At 33.2% G+C, this 17,850-nt stretch overlaps 1 protein-coding gene across 2 annotated transcripts; it reads right to left on the reverse strand.

Moving 5' to 3' along the window:
- Window positions 1–6,301: 6,301 nt before the first annotated feature.
- Window positions 6,302–15,088, reverse strand: LOC115714721 (light-mediated development protein DET1). 2 transcript variants are annotated; one of them, XM_030643479.2, is made up of 13 exons: window positions 14,897–15,081; window positions 14,462–14,590; window positions 13,792–14,219; window positions 13,422–13,650; window positions 10,623–10,775; window positions 9,252–9,320; window positions 9,020–9,076; window positions 8,378–8,458; window positions 8,266–8,303; window positions 8,136–8,181; window positions 7,871–7,966; window positions 6,993–7,092; window positions 6,302–6,672 (listed from the first exon to the last, which is right to left on the reverse strand). In XM_030643479.2, the coding sequence occupies exons 2-13, from the start codon at window positions 14,531–14,533 to the stop codon at window positions 6,533–6,535; spliced, it is 1,509 nt and encodes a 502-aa protein (XP_030499339.1). In that variant the 5' UTR covers window positions 14,534–14,590; window positions 14,897–15,081; the 3' UTR covers window positions 6,302–6,532. The 2 variants fall into 2 exon arrangements, with proteins under 2 accessions (XP_030499339.1, XP_030499338.1); XM_030643478.2 differs by having other exon boundaries at window positions 8,136–8,303; window positions 14,897–15,088.
- Between the last annotated feature and the right edge of the window lie 2,762 nt (window positions 15,089–17,850).

Here is a 17,850-nt window from a genome sequence, read left to right on the forward strand (position 1 = left end):
CGATGGGATATCGATATTTATTGTTTTTTGGTATTTTTTCCTGTACTCACCTTGTTTGGTTTGAAATTGTAGGAGACAAAGTGTTTCTTGTTGTATCGTACGATGGTGTTTGGTTATGTGAGAATTATAATTGGATTTACAAAGCAGAAGGCAGCTTGACGTTGACAGTTACAACTGAGACAACCCTACAGGAACTGCGCCAAATTTTATATGAAGAGTTGGAGGTTGATCTTTTAGCGTATGATTTAAAGTTGGAGATTTGTTCCTTGTACATGAAGGGACAAATGGTTCCGCCAGAGGTTATTAAGAAAGAACGCCAACTGAGAACGTTCTTAGAGATGAGGGCAACAATGTCAAATACAAAGTTTATGCCATTATTCGTGACCAAGGTGAGAAAAGTTGGGAATTCGGAGCCTACGTCGCCTACTAATCCTCTCCCTCGAAGTGTGGTAGGGTCTTGCGTTCCCGAAATAGATGTTGGGATTGGTGTGAATGAGGAGGTTCCGACCAATGTACAGGTTCCGACCAATGTAGAGCAAGAACAAGAAACGACAGGATTTCATCAGTTTGAGGAGTTCGATACAACCTTCTACAATAACGATCCTATTGTAGATTTGAATATGGATGATGAACATGATTTGGCAGTCGATGAAGTCGTAGTGGGACCCTCCTTGAGGTTAGAGTGTGTACCGAGTAACCATGATACACAGCGAGAACGACGACCTCGTAGTGAAAATCGCACTACACCTGGAACTAGCAGTAGTCGACAAGGCAGAACTGAAGAACATGCTCATTCTTGTTATGCAACCTTCTCAACGTTCTCCTCTTTTGAAGTTTGTACCAAGTTCAAAGCTCCTATGTGGACAAAGGAAGATATAATGGAAAATCATGAGCTAACTACTTGTTTACAAAGTAAGTAAGCAGGGGTGATAGAGCTTGGTAATTTTTATGAAAATAAGGAAGAACTGAGACAAGTAGTGGGTAGGTTTGCACTTAATAACAATTTTGAGTGGATGGTGAAGAAGTCATCCCCTGATGTGTTGTACGTTACATGCAAGGCTCCAGATTGTAAATGGAGATTGAGGGGGAGGAAGAAGATGCATTCTGACAACTTCGACGTCACTGTATTTCACAATGAACACACATGTAACTTGAATGCGAGACGTTCAGAACACCGTCAAGCAGCACCATGGGTGGTTGGCCACCTTGTTAAGGGGAAGTACACCCAAGATGGAACTAAGTACAAGGCTAAAGACAAACAGAGGGACATATTTGACAACTATAGTATCCAGATGAGTTATGTGAAGGCGTGGAGGTGCAGGGAGATGGGACTTACGTATGATAGGGGTACACCTGAGTTTTCATACATGAAGCTTCCTGGATACTTGTACATGCTGGAGCAGAAGAATCCAGGTACCATTACTGACTTGTATTTAGAGGATGAGCGGTTTAAGTACTGTTTTATATCACTCGGTGCATGTAGAAGGGGCTTTTCTTATTGTCGTCCTGTTTTGAGTATCGATGGCACCTTCTTGAAGACGAAGTACGGCGGTATAATGTTAGTTTCTGTGGCATACGATGCGAACAACCAATTGTTGTCGGTTGCTTATGGTATCATTGACAGTGAGAATAACGACTCTTGGACTGATTTCTTACAGAAGTTGAGGGTAGCAATTGGCGTGGTTGAGAACTTAGTGTTTGTGTCAGATAGGCATCAAAGCATTGATCATGCTGTTGAACTCGTTTTTCCCGAAGCAGTCCACTGTGCATGCTATCACCACATTGTTATGAACGTGAATGCCAAGTTCAAGACTGATGCTTTTCACAACCAAATATATAATGTTGCTTACTCATGGTCGAAGACTGAATGTGATAGAGAGTTTGAGAAGCTTAGAAAGATGAATACGGCCATTGCTGCATATGTGGAGAGTATAGGGTTTGAGAAGTGGGCTCACCCTTATTGTTTGGGCGATAGATACAACATCATGACCAGCAACGCTGCTGAAAGCTTCAATAGTGTTACAGAAGAGTTCGGGAAATATCCAATAACTACTTTGGTTGAATTTATCAGGTTCACACTGCAATCGTGGTTCGCTGATCGCCTCAAAAATGCTGACAAATGTACAACCCCTTTGGCCACGCTCTTTGAAAAAAACTTGGCAAAAATTCATGAAAATGCAAGGTACAATCAAGTTATACAATCATAAAAAAAAAAAGTTCCGAAAATTGGTACCTGAGTGTCTGGTACCTGAGTATCTGCCTCAGCCTCTGTGTCATCCACACCATCATCAACCAGGTTTTCCACACCATCGTTAGAGAGGGTCCTCACAAATGCCTCCTCTTCTGTCTGTGGAAGTAGCCCCTTCACCACTTCAAGATTCTGTTTATGGTTCAAAAAATATAAGAGTAAAACAATTTAGCATTTATCACAAGCATTTATGTTAAATAATTACTCTAAACATAAGTGAAACTCATACCCGTCTAGAAAATATCGAACTGACTTCTTTCTTCCCAATATCACCATTGCTCGTCCAGCTAAGCATCCTGGGAAACCGAATCCCATGATTCGTGCCATACCTCTTCCCAACCTCCAAAATGGCCTCATACACCCAATATTGTACTGCAGGTGCGAAACCATAAGCTGTGTATTTGCACTCATGTTGAACATTTGAACTCAGCTTCTTCTCGTAGTTGGTCTTCTGTTTCAACATGTCTTTTTGAAGCGAGTGCATGAGTCTGGCGAATGAGTGCTTCCCCCAAGGAATCCGGAAGAAGAACTCGAGATCTTCGACATATCTAAGTATGTCAGGCGTAATCAGCGCGTTAGCCTCGCGACCTAGAAGCACTGACTCGACAAACAAGCACAAGCCAAGCTTGTACAAGTCTTCCGGGTTCTGACAGTTTATGAACCTATCTTAGAGTGCTTCTGTCTTCACACTATCAGACCGGTTGAAATATTTGTTGATCAATTGGTCTGACCCTGAGCGAGCAACCTGCGCAGCCTTCTCCTCTTCTGTTGGCCCCGAGAAGTCCAGGCCTGTAATGAGGGCAAACTCAAGCACTCCGAATCTGACCTCTTTCTGACCAATGTAAAACCACATCTTCAACACCTCTTGAGCATCAACCTTCATTTTGTGGAGCATTAGCTAGTGAAATAACACCGAGAAAAATGTCAGGGGTACGGCATTTCAAAAGTTACCGAAACAGCTTTCCTTCGCCGTGTTATTCAAGTTGTACTCCTCAAACCGAGCCTTGATTTTTGCTAAAATTCTGGTGCCTCTATATGTCACGCGGCCAGTAAAATGCTTGGGTGCTGAAATTATGAGTCTAGGAGACATCTGAAAAAACAAAAAACAAATCAATATTACTGCCAAAAAATTAAAAAAAAATGGTCGACAAAATATCGACATGATGTTGATATTATGTCGACATCATCAAACAGTCAATACAATTAAAACATGTCGACAAAATATCGACATCCTGTCGATATTCGACAATTTCAAGCAGACAACAATTTCACAACATGTCAACAAAATATTGACATCCTGTCGATATTCAGTCGACAATTTCACAACATGTCAACAAAATATCGACATCCTGTCGATATTCAGTCGACAATACAAACTTAAAAGCAATATCCTAATATAGTCGACAACACATCGACATACTGTCGACAAGTTGTCGACAATTAAGGGCAAAAAAATAAACTTAACCCTCAATCGACATCCTATCGACATACACACGATATCCTATCGACATACAATAACAGCAATACAATGCAAACAGACACCAATTCTATCGACATCCTATCGACATACACACGATATCCTATCGACATACAATAACAGTAATACAATACAAACAGACACCAAATCCATCGACATCCTATCGATATTCTATCGACATATCATCGATAACCCTGTAACAATCACAGATACCATTGAAACACCAACATCTACATCCTAAAGAGCATAAAATCTACAAAAATTCCACTAATCTCAACAACATGCAATAATTGGCATCCAAATCTATGAAAAATATATTTTTTTTTCAAAAAAAAAACACTTAACTTTGAATGAAATTGGTGGTGGTGGCGACGGGTCCTGCTCGTGGTGGTGGCGATGGCCTCTGTTCGGTGTCAACGACCACGGGTAGTGGTGGTGGCAACGGTTCGTGGTGGTTTCGACGAGCATGGGTCAAATTTGCTACCGACCGAGAGAGAGAGAGAAAGAGAGAGAGAGAGAGAGTGAGAGAAAGAGAGAGAGAGAGAGAGAGAGAGAGAGAGAGAGAGAAAGAGAAAAAAACAGAGAGAGAGGTTGTCGTCATCGTCGTCGTGGTTGTTAGGTTCGGCGTGGTCGTGGTCGTGGTCGTGGTCGGGTTGGGTTGGGTTGTTGGTTCTTTTGTTTCGTGGGCAGGGATGAAGAGGAGAGGGAAAGACGGAGAGAGAAATGGAAAGACAGAGAGAGAGAGTGGGAAAATTAAATGTAAGGGGTATTTTGGGTAGAATTTGAAAATAGTGGAATTATTTTGTACAAATTAGTAAGGGATATAAAATTTGAGGACCAAAAAGTGAAATTTTCCTAAATTGGTTGTTTACTAACTAATTTATTAATTCTTCTACTACAACTTTTACTCCAAGGCGTGTGGCACCTACATAGGGCTAGTTTGGCACAGTTGTGCTGTGGGAAAAAATAGTTGTAGCTGTGATGCGAGAAAAACGGTTGCAGCAAAACTGTAGAAAAAAATTGAGCTGAGTGTTTGGTAAATTATAAATTTCAAAGTATTGTGAGTTATTAAAATTTATTATGATGATAATGATCGTTTTATGATCTAGTTTATTATAATCACAAATATATAAAAATTTATTTTATATAATATTTTTTTAAAATATAAATTTATATGCATTGGATAAAAATAATTTATAGCATTTTTATATCATGTTTTATCAAATGTAAAAAAAATTAGAAACTCAATAAGAAAAAATTTAGGTTGATATTGTTTGTTAATATTAAAATAAAATATAAATTATTTAAAAAAAATAAGAAATTTAATTATTATTTATTATAAATATTTTTATTTTTTAATATATAATAAATAAGTAAATATAGTTTTAGTATAAATAAATTTATTATAGTCTTTTAATCAAAACAACTTTTTTTAAAAGTTAGGTTAGAGCAGATTTTAGCTGTAACTTCTCCAAAAAAAAATTAAAAAAAATTGTTTTTTTGACATCTTAACAAACATATTTTTATCATAGTTTTTTCAAAAAGTAGTTTTAACATTTCCAAAAACTGTGTCAAACGGACCCCTAGTTAAGGGTGTTCATAAAATAGTCGATTCAATCCAATTTAATCCGCAAAGTGCGGATATCCGCACTTGTACGGATTTGATTGAATTGAAAAATTCTAAATCTGCAATTGTGCAGATTAGATGTTGATTGACATGTAAAAGTAACCGATCTAATCTAATCCACACATATTTATAAAAAATTAAAAAATTATATATACAAATAACATTAATGTAAAGAAAATAGTAATTTAAAAGTATAATACGTATAATACAATTATATTTTAAAACTTAATAAATCAAATGTATATTTTATTCTTATATATAAGTTTTTTTATATACAATTTAAAATAAAATTAAACATTTCTTTATACATACAATTTTTTTTCTTCCTTTTGTTATTTACTATTTTATTTGTTTTAATGCGTTGTTAAAGACATAAAATAACTATAATTTGTTTTATTTTGTTGCTAGTTATGTGAACAAAAAAAATATTTTTTTCATAAATATTAAATAATTTAATATTAAAAAGTAACAAATCCAATTGCACTTTTATGAATTGGATTGGATCCAAAAAAATAAAATCCGCACTTAGTGCGGATCATATGTACAATGAGCAAAATAGTACGGATTATATTAGGGGTAAGTTGAAAAATGCCTTTTTTATTCATCAATTAATCAAATTTACCTCTAATTTTATATTTATTTGAAACATACCTCTTTTTATATGTATTGTACCCAAAATACCCTTACATAAGAGAATCACATGGAGAGTATCTTGAAGTGACAGGGGCAAAATTGGTACAATGTTTAAAAAAAGAGGTAAAAATGATATATTTTAAAAAAGAAGGTAAAAATAAAAGAGGACAATATAAAAAGGGTATAGAGTGTAATTTCCTCATTATATTAAATGAACACAACACCCCTACCCGTAGTGACTATTAAATATACGACCACTTTATTTTTTGGAATAAACTACAAACATGCACACTTAAAAGACATTGAATCGTGCAAATTACTCAAAGGGAAAGTCTTTAAATTACTCATCTAGAGAAAAAAAGGTAAGCCAATATCTATTACCAAAACTAAAATACATAATAATCATTACAAAATTACTGTCAATAGTTAAACTGTATTCTACAAAGAAAAATATACATTAAATCTAAACATCAGAAACCGCTACACTTGAATACAATTTTCTCAGATTCAACTATAACCTTATGTAAATGGATGCTTACACAACACTTTATCTCCGGAAGTGAATATTCACAGCTGAAGGTTGCAAGAACATAGTGTGCTGAATGGAAAGAGCAAGTGGCAGAAATGGATGAAACAAGAAGGAAGATATCTTTTTGGCTCGACTATCTGCGTTTCCACCTTCCGGACCTAATTTGAAACCATTTATCACATGCTTAATTTAAATTTTACAAGTCAACTAAGCAGAGAATGTGGATGAATGTAGCCTTTGATGTTCTATAGCATAATTTTATACAAAACCTTTAAAATGAAAATGAAAAAGGCTTCTTTGAAAAAAGAAAATGAGATATCTGCCTGAAATGACCATTCAATTGATAAACCAAAATCATCTACTGAAATAGAAAGGTAAACTTGATTCACTTTTACCACTGATTCTTCCCATTTTCTCTTGTTTCATATTCATAAGTCATAACCAAGTTTGACAGAGTTTCAAACAACTATTAGCACACCTGGTTTAATCTTAAATCTGAGCGCATGTGGTTGCCTTCTTAAGATGAACTTTATGGGATGGTCTGTTGATTGTCTATGCCGGTCCGCTGCAGAAATAAGCTGCAAGAACAAAGATATATTAATTAATTAGTTACAGAAACTGACAAAAGAGTTTCAAACAGTTAGCCTACATGGGATTAATCAGCAAATTTCCTGCATTCAACCCTAGCACAAACAAATGTGATAGAAACTAATACTAAATAATAACCTACGATATATCTCCTGTCAATATTCTAGTTGAAGATTTTCTAATGGATCCTATTCAAGTATCCCAACCTAAAATTGTGCACCATACAAGATCAGGGGATATGTTCTAGGATATCTCTACGATCCATATAAAAGCTTTGGCCGGTATACAAGTTATGCGTTCTTTATCACAATAATTCTTTGATAATTTTCACACAAAGTAACAAACTCACTTAATTCTTTACATTCTTTTTTTTTTTTTTTTTTTGAATAATAACTCGATTTTATCTAAAACATCATACATACATTAATCAAATCATAAGATGAAGCTTACCACTTCTCCATTTATTTATTGGAAAACAATAGAGAACCATGAAAATCATTTTATAAATTCCTGAACTGACTCAATTCTGCCATTTTTGCTAAACCACAAATGCACATGTACATAGTAATCCTATTATTTCTTCATAGGAAACAAAATGTAAGTACATAGTGTCTACCATAATTTCCTAACCAGTCCATGCATTTCAAAGATTACAAGGGGGGCCCAATTCTCACTAGTGTGTCATGAAGAGACCTTCGCAAATTGAATGCTTACTCAACTTACAGCCTCATAATAAGGTTAAGAAAATCATAAGTTTCTTGGTCAAACCTTTTCATCGAAGCGATAGAGAGATTGATCAAAATAGGGAGAAGGGCTCAGCGACTGACAATTAATAGGCAAGGAGCTCAGCATCTTCTTCACAAACTGGAAATCATCAGCCAATTAAACATGTGGTTGTTAATAAAGGAAAAAGCAGACCTATAAACCACATACAAAACCTTGCTTCTAAATCCAAAACAAGTAAATCATTTCTTAAGTCATAGAGTAGAAGATATAAAACGAACATGAAAAAATAGCATTTGCAAAAACTCACCTGTGAAGAACTACTTGCTTTATTTTTAAGTGATCTCAATTGTTCTCTGGCATGAACATTATTTGAGTGAGAAGATATGAAATTCAAATATAACGAATTTTTAGATGTTGCATGGAAGTGGTCACTAAACTGCTCAAACAAAAGATATAGCTCATCTGCAGAATTTTGCTGCAGGCAATAAATGTGTCAGAGTCAGGTTTAAGAAATAATTCTTTCAGAAATTACGTTTTAAGGTTTTTTACCTGATAAAAAGCTACAAACTCAGTTGTCTCCATGTTATATACAGCAAAAAAAGGTGGGTGCTGATCTGGAGTTCGTGATACCTGAAGTTTCAAAAATTTTTATAATGAGAATGGAAAAAAATATTGAAGATTCTGAGAAAGCACAAGAGCAGATTATAATTTAGAACTTCCTATTTATGGAAGTTAATTTACAGAGAAGATGCAAAATAGACAGCCAGATTTTCAAAAATTATTTGTCACTCATCAAGTAACCACAATCACCCTGTACTTTGATAAAGGACTTTGTTTCTCACAGCTGACTAGTTCAGACTCCTCAGAGCATAATGAGCTACCCACAGCTTCAAAATGCTCAAGGAATTTACGTAATAAGCGTTCTACTAGAATCATATCCATATTTAATGTCTACTCGTCGTCAAGCCTAGATATAATGGAGCTCACATCTAATCAGTAAAAGTCCAACTGCATTGAATGGGGAGATTCATTCCAGAAAGCATCGTGTTGTGTGGTCAACAGTATTCAATCCTCAAGTTTTATGCCCAATAGAGGAGGAAGGGTGGGTTGTGATAAAAAAAGTGGGTCCCTGCAGTTTATCTATACTCAATCTACTACAATACAATAAAAATGCTAGAAAGAATATCTCACTGCTCCATCAACACTTCCGAACTTGATTAGCAGGTGATGGCGGTCCAAGAATTGTACCTATTGAAGTATTGAACACAAAAAAACTTGTCAATTGGTCATTTAGAGTGAAAAATGCACATGCACGCACTACAAAATTGATATGTCAATAAGAAGAATTTGCAAGCAATGCTCTCAAACATGGAGAGGCAATATCACAAGGCTACAGCTGAAGTACAACTTCTTGAGACCATACCTTCCATATAATCAAGTCAACATAGTCTTGGAAGTGGAAATAAAACATCCTCTTTAGGTTTTGGGCCCTCTGAAGCAGTAAAAAGCAAAGTAAATCAATTATTAAAACCAAAAAGAAATTCTCAGGTCCTAGCTAATAAATAAATACAAACAAACACACATGAATAAATAAATAAACTAACATATATATATATTTATAGGACAAAACTTAGAAGGGACACCATTTTTGTCCTGGTAGGGACATTTTAGTTTTTGGCATATCAAGATATTATAATTTATCTTGTTTATCTGCCAGTCAACATTATAGTTATAGTAGGTAATTCTGAATAATTTACAATATCGAAAATAGAGTTCAACGATTTAGTTGCACACATACTTATTTCTTTTTACACGCATGCAGCTGAAAGATTGAACCTTATTTTTGACACTAAAAATTATTTTAATTTTTTCAGAAACAGGTAGAATGTCTACTATAATAACAATTTACAGTCATATAAAAAAATTAGTTATAATTTCTCTAGGTGCTAAAAATAGAGACATTTCAAATTAACAAATGTAAATGCACTTTATATAAAGAAAAGAAAAACAAATGTAAATGCTACTTAAGCAACTGACCAATCTCAAAGTATGCTCTTCCTTATCAAAATGGCATAAACCAGAGCCCATTACTTTCCATTTTATCCATATACAATTGCATAAAACTTCTAACACCCGGGAAATATCACTTCAGTGTCTACTAAGCAAATGATTTTAAGGGACACTATATTATTCATCACAGAACTCCATTTCAAAGAAATCAGCAGATACACAAATAATCATAATATCAAGAAAGAAGAAAATAATTCTGAAAGCAATATAAATAACTAATCAGAAGCAATAATTCCCTGAAAATTAAGAAAACAAAACGTTAAAATTTTGCTAATTGAGTGAATAATACTTTGAGAAAAGATATAATTAAAGAACAAAAAGAAGAGGTATAATTAAGGGTACTTTCGGTGATTATCTTTTTGGATACAATCTACTCTTTTTCCAGTATAGTTTAGTAAAAAGGCATTTTTCGATAGTTCAATGATATTCATCAGTAAAATTGCTAAGGGATACTTTTGATCCAATTGAATAAATAAATGAGATATCTCTGTCATTTTAACAAAATTTAAGTGGGTATTTCATTCGAGAACTGGGATATTCATGGTATTTTATTATGATTATCTTTGACAAAGAATCTTCCACACTAAAGCTATCTAGGAACCAGCAACTTCCGATTGAGTAGAACTAAAACTCATTTCTCAAATGTGCACACACAAGGCAATAAAGATTGAAGTATTTCTAAGAACCATAAAGCATATTTAAATTGAAAGGACAAATGACCAACCAAAGCATGATTTGTTTCTTCACTCCATATTCCTCGAAATATAAATGAAAGCAATCGTTGTTTGATGCCACTAAGGAAATAATTTGATGAATTAGGAAGACCCTGATGCAACCCATTTTCGACATTGTTCTCAGTCAGCTGAACACCCATAGTCTGCCATCAATAGCTAAATGTCAGTTCAGTTATTCATATGAAATGTTCTTAATGCTATGATGAAAAATGGATGGAGAAAATTTAACCAATTAGTGTACTCAGAGGGTAACAAAATAAAATGACAGATTAAAAATAAATAAATATATATTTTAATAATCCCAAAGGGAAAGTAGTATAGCATATGAATACAAAACATCATTGAGTAGTGATTCCAATTTCCAATAAACATAAGGGCTTGCCATGTGATTTGATATTATAATAAACACCAAAACACTATATAGCTATACAGTTAGCTTTTCATTTCATCTGCATATTAGTTCCAGATTCTCACTATCAACATATTTGCTTTAAATAATAGTAGAAATTAAAAATGGTAAAGAAACACCAGTTAGTTTGCTTTGTCTAGAAAGATGAATTCCATGGTCTAGTATACATAGAACTAGAGAAGAAACATGAAAAAGACTAGGTGTGATTGTAGAAGTGCAATCTAAAATTCCACCTAAAGTTGGACAATTTATTTTTCTTTTTTCTAGAAAAGAAACAAAACTTGTGTTAATTATGATGTATTAAAAGAGGTCTGAAAGAGATAATTCAAACAAGAGATTACATAACAAAACTTCGGGAGGAAGTAGATGAAATGAATTATGGGCTGTCTGCAATCTGTATCTTATTCAAGTTTCATCAACAGGAGGCCTAGAGGGAACTTTGAACATTCAAGGGGTTGAGGCACGCCTCTGAGGCAATGCATATTGAGGTGCATGAGGCGCACATTGATGAAACTTTGTTCTTTGAGAGGTCGATTAAGATTTTGAAGGTCTTTTGTGCTTTTTAGGGCTTAAACATCAATATGAAAATGGTAGTTTTCTGCGCTTGCACATGGATATAGCTTGGCTTCAACATAAAGCAAACAAGATTGATTGTGTTGTAGGAAAGTGGCCAATGAAATATCTCAGATTGACATTAGGTAACAATCCTAGAAAGTTGTTGTCTAGGATCTGGTTATCAAGAAGGTTAGAAAGAGACAAGGATGGAAGAATTGCTACTTATCTAGAGGTAAACTAACGCTAATCAATTCAGTGGTATCTTCCCTTCCAATTCACTAGTCTCTTTTTAAAGCTCCAATGATAATGATTTGAGCCCTTGGAAAGGTTGATGAGAAGTTTCTTTTGTGAGGAAGGAGATTTAGTAGGGAGTGACCACTTAACTCTTGAGAAGTGGTTTCTAGAACAAATGGTAAAGGTGACACAAGAATTGGGAATGTAAGATCAAGAAATGCTTTATTTATGAAATGCTTGTGGAGATTTTCTCTAGAACTACACTCATTGTGCCATAGAGTAATTCAAAGCAAGTATGGATTGCATCATGATGGGATACCAAAACAAGTTCTAGATGGACTTATGAGTGTCCTTGGAAAGGTATTCTTGCCTCTTATATGATGAGTTAGTGCACATGAGCTGTTTCAAGGTGGGGAATGGAAATTGGATTAGATTTTTGGAGAATATTTGGCTTGGCTCAGAGGATATTTGTAGTTCGGAATGATATTGGTTCTTCAGAGACTTGGAACCTGAAAGTTTTTCAAGAATATTAATAACAGGGAACTACCAGATATAATTCAGCTTTTGGACAGATTTGGGGGACCTGTGAAAATACTGAAATGCTTGAAGATTGCAAATATGGAAGGGGAGATCAGTTAAAAATCTTTTCAAGCAAATCAGCTTTTGATTGTTAAGAACTGATGAGTCCATGACTCCATTCAGCAGGTGAATTGGGCTGATTTTCTTTGAAAAATCTCAATCCGACCCACATTTAGATTTTGTTTTTTAATTGCTGCTGCTCTGGGGAAATAGAATGTGCATTATGTTATTCAAAAAGAGAAAGCCTTTTCTGGCAACCTCTCCAAATTGGGGTGTGTTATGCAGATGGTACAAATTGCTAAACGAATTTAGCCTGTTTTGGGGTATTCCTGCTCCATGTGAAGAACTTTGATTTCTTATTATGGGAGGCAAGGAGATGGAGATTCTTTGAGCTACTTCTGTGTCAGCTTTTTTTGGGGGGAATTTGGCTGGAAAGAAATAAAAGGTCTTTTGAAGGGTTATCCAGCCATGTAAATAGTCTATGAAATAAGACCAGGTTATGGGTGGCTATTAGGCTGCATAATGTAAAGGAGTTGATTTTCCATTCTCTAGTTTATGAAGGGAATGGAACTTTATTGAGTAATTGTTCTTGTTTTATTTTGCTCTGTATAACATTTTTCTAATACAGATAATAGTAAATAAATAAAAGATGCAACAAAACATTAACACAGTTAATGAAGTTTCCTCATAGTGTTGTAATTTGTTCGAGAACAATGGCATGTTGCTATAATTGTTCTGATTCTGGCCGGATTCCCCCCCCCCCCCCCCCCTCCTCTCTTATTATTAAGAAAAGGAAAGCAATATAAATGAAAAGACACAACAATGTTCATAATCATATCTTTGCAAGCGAAGTCAATGTCTTTTCTTTCTAAAATTCAAGTATCAGCATATATGACAGGGTCTCTTCATAGAGAGCACTCCCTGTACTTCTACCATCCTAGTATGCAAGCAAAACAATTGAGTGCTAGTCCTTTTTCATCTCATAAATAACATGACAAAAAAAGTTACTCACTGGAACATTGGAATTGAGAAAAAGTTCATCATCTTCACTACAAAATGCTCCAATTGCTCGCACATCAACAAGGTTCCCAGAATCCCGAATTTGGAGAATATGAATTGTTTGATACCGAAGTGACACAACTGCTAAAAGATCGTCATGCATGAAGACACCCATATTATGGGCTAAATTGATAAAATCATCATTAAAGACCTTTTCATCCAGTACGACACCATCTTCTAGCCTAAGTCAAATAAAAATAGACAGAATATAAGAATCTTTTGGAAGAAAGAAAAGAGAAAACAAAAAAAAACTTAGTAACTTATGCACATACAATATGTCTTATTAGGCTTGAAAAGAAATGTATAAAGCTAAGAGCACGCACCTCAAGAGATGAAAAGTTATCTTTTCTATTGATGGAACTCCCTGAATGGCTCCACCAACAGCAGGTGCATCGTGAATTTGAGTAGTTGAGGTGGCAAAGAGTCCATATTGGTTACTCTCCATGTAAAGGAAGAAATCCTTGCATATAAGCTCATTGCTGGAAGCAAGTGATACACAGTAAAGCTGTGTAAAGAAACTATCAAACTTCTTTGCTTGGGGAGGAAGATCATGGATATCACAATCTTCGTCCTTGCACGAAAAAGAAAGCCATGAGGGTCTGTATACAATCAACTCCTGATGGTTTCTACTAAAGCATACGAGATATTGGCCATCTTCTGTGAATTTCCGGAACAAATGATCTGGGCACTCAATATCATATATGGTATGGCTAGGAACTAAATTCTCGTAAAATCGTCTGGCGCAATGAACCTGAAAGCATTTAAGTAAGATTAAGAATTCTAAGTTTCCCCTAATGTGCTTTCAATTCATTCCTATCATTTTCCCAAGTTATCAGCTTCAGGGTTATTTCATCTGTAATCATTGATCATCTTTGATAGTACTAGCTTTGGCACATGTGAGAGGTGCAATATAGAATCTAGAGACCACTGTACCAATTGGATACATAAAAATAGTACTAAAGAGCAGAATCTCAAAAGACAAGAAACACATACAATCGTGCCAGGAGGAGGAGTGCAAATTTGGCGTTGGAATAGTCTGGCAACGACATTGTTGCTTCTAAACATTAGTTAGCGCCCGTCGAAAAACCTAAAGTGATGTTCCTTTGGAAGCCAAACCAAACCCTTAATGGAAAAAGTTAAATTAAATAAATAAAAAACTGTCAGAGAGTTTTAGACAGTGAACTACTCATGAGCTGCTTCACTCAACAAGCTCAAATTCAGTGTTGTTTTCGTAAAGTTAAGCTAAAATTAAGTTCAACATGAATTTCTAAACATAAAAGTAGAATCAAGTTAAGCGGCAGGCAGAGCTGTAGTTGATGAATGAGTTGAGCAAAATAGTTAGTCTGAATTAGGAAGCATAAATGCGTATACTGTATGCATGTGTATAAAACTGGTTATGGATAAATCAAGAGCAAAAAAAGAAGGTACCTGATGAATGCGGAAGAAGAAGAGAGTGATGATGATCTTGATGATCGAATGGAATTGAGGGAAGCGATGGAAGGTCGCCGGAGTACGAAGGTCCGGCATCCGTATGGCTATGACTTGGATATGGATATTGGTCTGGAAATGACCACGTTTCACCACCAAATTATTCGTTATGGGCCAACATCTGACCCATACACAACAACTCTTTTTTCCTTTTTAATTGGCCCAATAGTTTCAACTCACATAAACAAGTCAAAATTACACATTATATTTGTTTTTAGGGATTTTTTCAATAATATACACAATTAACAATCTATTTACATAAATGACTTTATACAAATAATTAAGAAACAAACCGCGCTTTGCGTTCGGTTATTTTTTGTTTAGTGATAATAAAGTTATATAACGATTTTGGAATGTTTTTAAATTGATGCATCACTATCTCACTTTTTCATTCTAAAAATTAAAATTGATAAATAAGACTATTTGAATATTATATTTTGATCAATATATCTAAAAAAATATTTTCAAGATTGTATTTGATCAAAATATTAAAATTATTTATAAGAAAAATCTATATTTATTGAAAAAAATTATGTTTTTAAGTAAAGATAAATATTATTTTGAACCCTAATTTTTAGCCTTTATTCTTTTAGAGTCTTTATTTATATATATAAATATATATATATATATAAATTAAATTTTGGACATTATGTTTTGTGAAGTTAAAATTTTAACCATATATTTTAGGAAACTTACAAAAATACTGGAATTTTGTTAACTTTTACAAAAATACTGTCACACGGAAATCTTTTCAAAAATACTGTGTTTTATAAAACACCAGTAAAATACAAAGCAGAACAATTCAAAACAACAGTAGAACACCAGTAAAAAACTAGTAGAACACCAGTGAAAACTTAATACAGTATACTGTAGTATGAAACTTATAAAAGAACACAGTAAAAAAGTCAAAAATACTGCCTGGCAGTATTTTTGTAAAAAAATAACAAAAGTTAGTATACTATGTAAATTTCTCTATATTTTTGTTAAAAATAACAAAAAATCAAAATTATATTCAGACCCTTTATATTTTAAAACTCTTAATTGTAATTTTCACTTGGACCCTTTACTATAAAAAATTAAGATTTTTAAAAAGTTAAAAAATAAGAATATATATCAGGAGTGACGCTTAGTCTACCCAACTCAACTATTTTTAACTATAAATTTATTCGAACTATCTTTAATGAAGTCAGTTATAAACCAATACCTAATTCTTTTTTTTTAGTAGTAGGAAAAAAAATAAAATAGATAAAAAATAATAATTTTTTGTTTAATAATATTCATCTATACGATCATGATAGATAAAAAATGATGAATGAGAGTGAAAAAAATAGTGTAAAAGTATTAATTGATGGGTTTTTGTTTTTGTTTTTTTTTTTTTTTTTTTTGCTGAAAATTAATTAACAATATTATGAGTATATTCACAATTAGTAGTTATACCCATGGTATAACATTTCTCAAATACCCTTCATATTAGGTTTGCCTAACATTTTGTATTGGAAGACGAAATTACATTTCTTTAGTATTTGTGCAAAATAATCTTACACGTTACTCACTTGATTCGTCATACCTCTCATGCTAGTGTTAACCATCATAGTTAGTTTTAACGACTTTAATTTTTTTGCCTAGTTGATTTGTCAACTATAGTTTGAAAATTTAAAAGAAACAATGTCTAAAAGAATAATGTGTTATGAACAAAATAAGTTTCATTAGTCTGAATACAAGATACTATTATTGATCGTTCCATGAAACCATGAGGAAAGATCTACCAAAACATAGCATAAATTCTTAGATAATGAAACTTTATTTTTTCACTTGATTTCTTTATGTTTGTTTGTTACCCCTTTACAAAATCTAAAATTTATTAAATCAAGGGGTTAAGAATTCTATTAAAAATAAGTCTTTCTGTTCTTCTTTTGGGAGATATAATCTTAATACTTATACCAGAGTATAATAGAATTCTCATGATTCAATTTATGTTTTGTACCAGAAGAGAAATTATAAGGTTTCTTTATATGAGACAAATTTTAATAAATTTATAAATTAAAGAACTAGTAGAACTAATATTGAAATATTAGAAAAAGACTAATTTTTCAAATTCTAAATGAACAAAAATGACCTAATTATTCAAAATAGAATTCAAAACAAAAACTCATCTATGTGATGATATTGTATAAGTCTTTTCCAAATCCAAAATAACTAATCTTTAATCATAGTTGAATATCCTTATAGCCTCATCTGTAGATGTTTCACTTTTGCCCCTAAAGATGAATCTTTCATCATCACTTGGCTTTTAATTTCATAGATAACCATCCATAGTTATACTTACATAAGAAATTTCATAAAAATTTACTTATTAAGTATAGTTAGGTACAATAAATTAAATCATTTACAAAACAAACCATAGTGGGAAACTTATTTTCATTAGATATGCCTACTTACATACTTGGAACACTTTAACCTTATTTTAATTCCTTTTCTAAAAATCATAGATAATTTATATCTAATATCTTTTGTACTTTCTTTAACAGTGTTCCATATGCAACATATTGAATTTTATATTTATCCTTATCCTTTATTTAAACAAGATAGCTAAAGAAGCATGTTTGTCTCTTTTCTTTAGTTAAAAATTTATCTCATTTAGCATGAGAATTAATTTTATGTTGGTAGATATAACTAAAACATGAGCTAAAAAGAGAACAAAATAAACAAAGGTTCACAAAAGAATCCACATAACAAAATAAATTCAAATAATGGCAAATCCCTTCTCAAGATACCAAACACACCATTAATATCAAGTTTTGGACAATAATATTAACTGTAAGCGGTACTCTTATTGTAGCAATTAAATATTGATAATAAATCCTGTCAAATAATTTGTCAATCTTTGGACTGTA

Source organism: Cannabis sativa, chromosome 4 (genome assembly GCF_029168945.1).
Source record: "Cannabis sativa cultivar Pink pepper isolate KNU-18-1 chromosome 4, ASM2916894v1, whole genome shotgun sequence".
NCBI classification, from domain to species: domain Eukaryota; kingdom Viridiplantae; phylum Streptophyta; class Magnoliopsida; order Rosales; family Cannabaceae; genus Cannabis; species Cannabis sativa.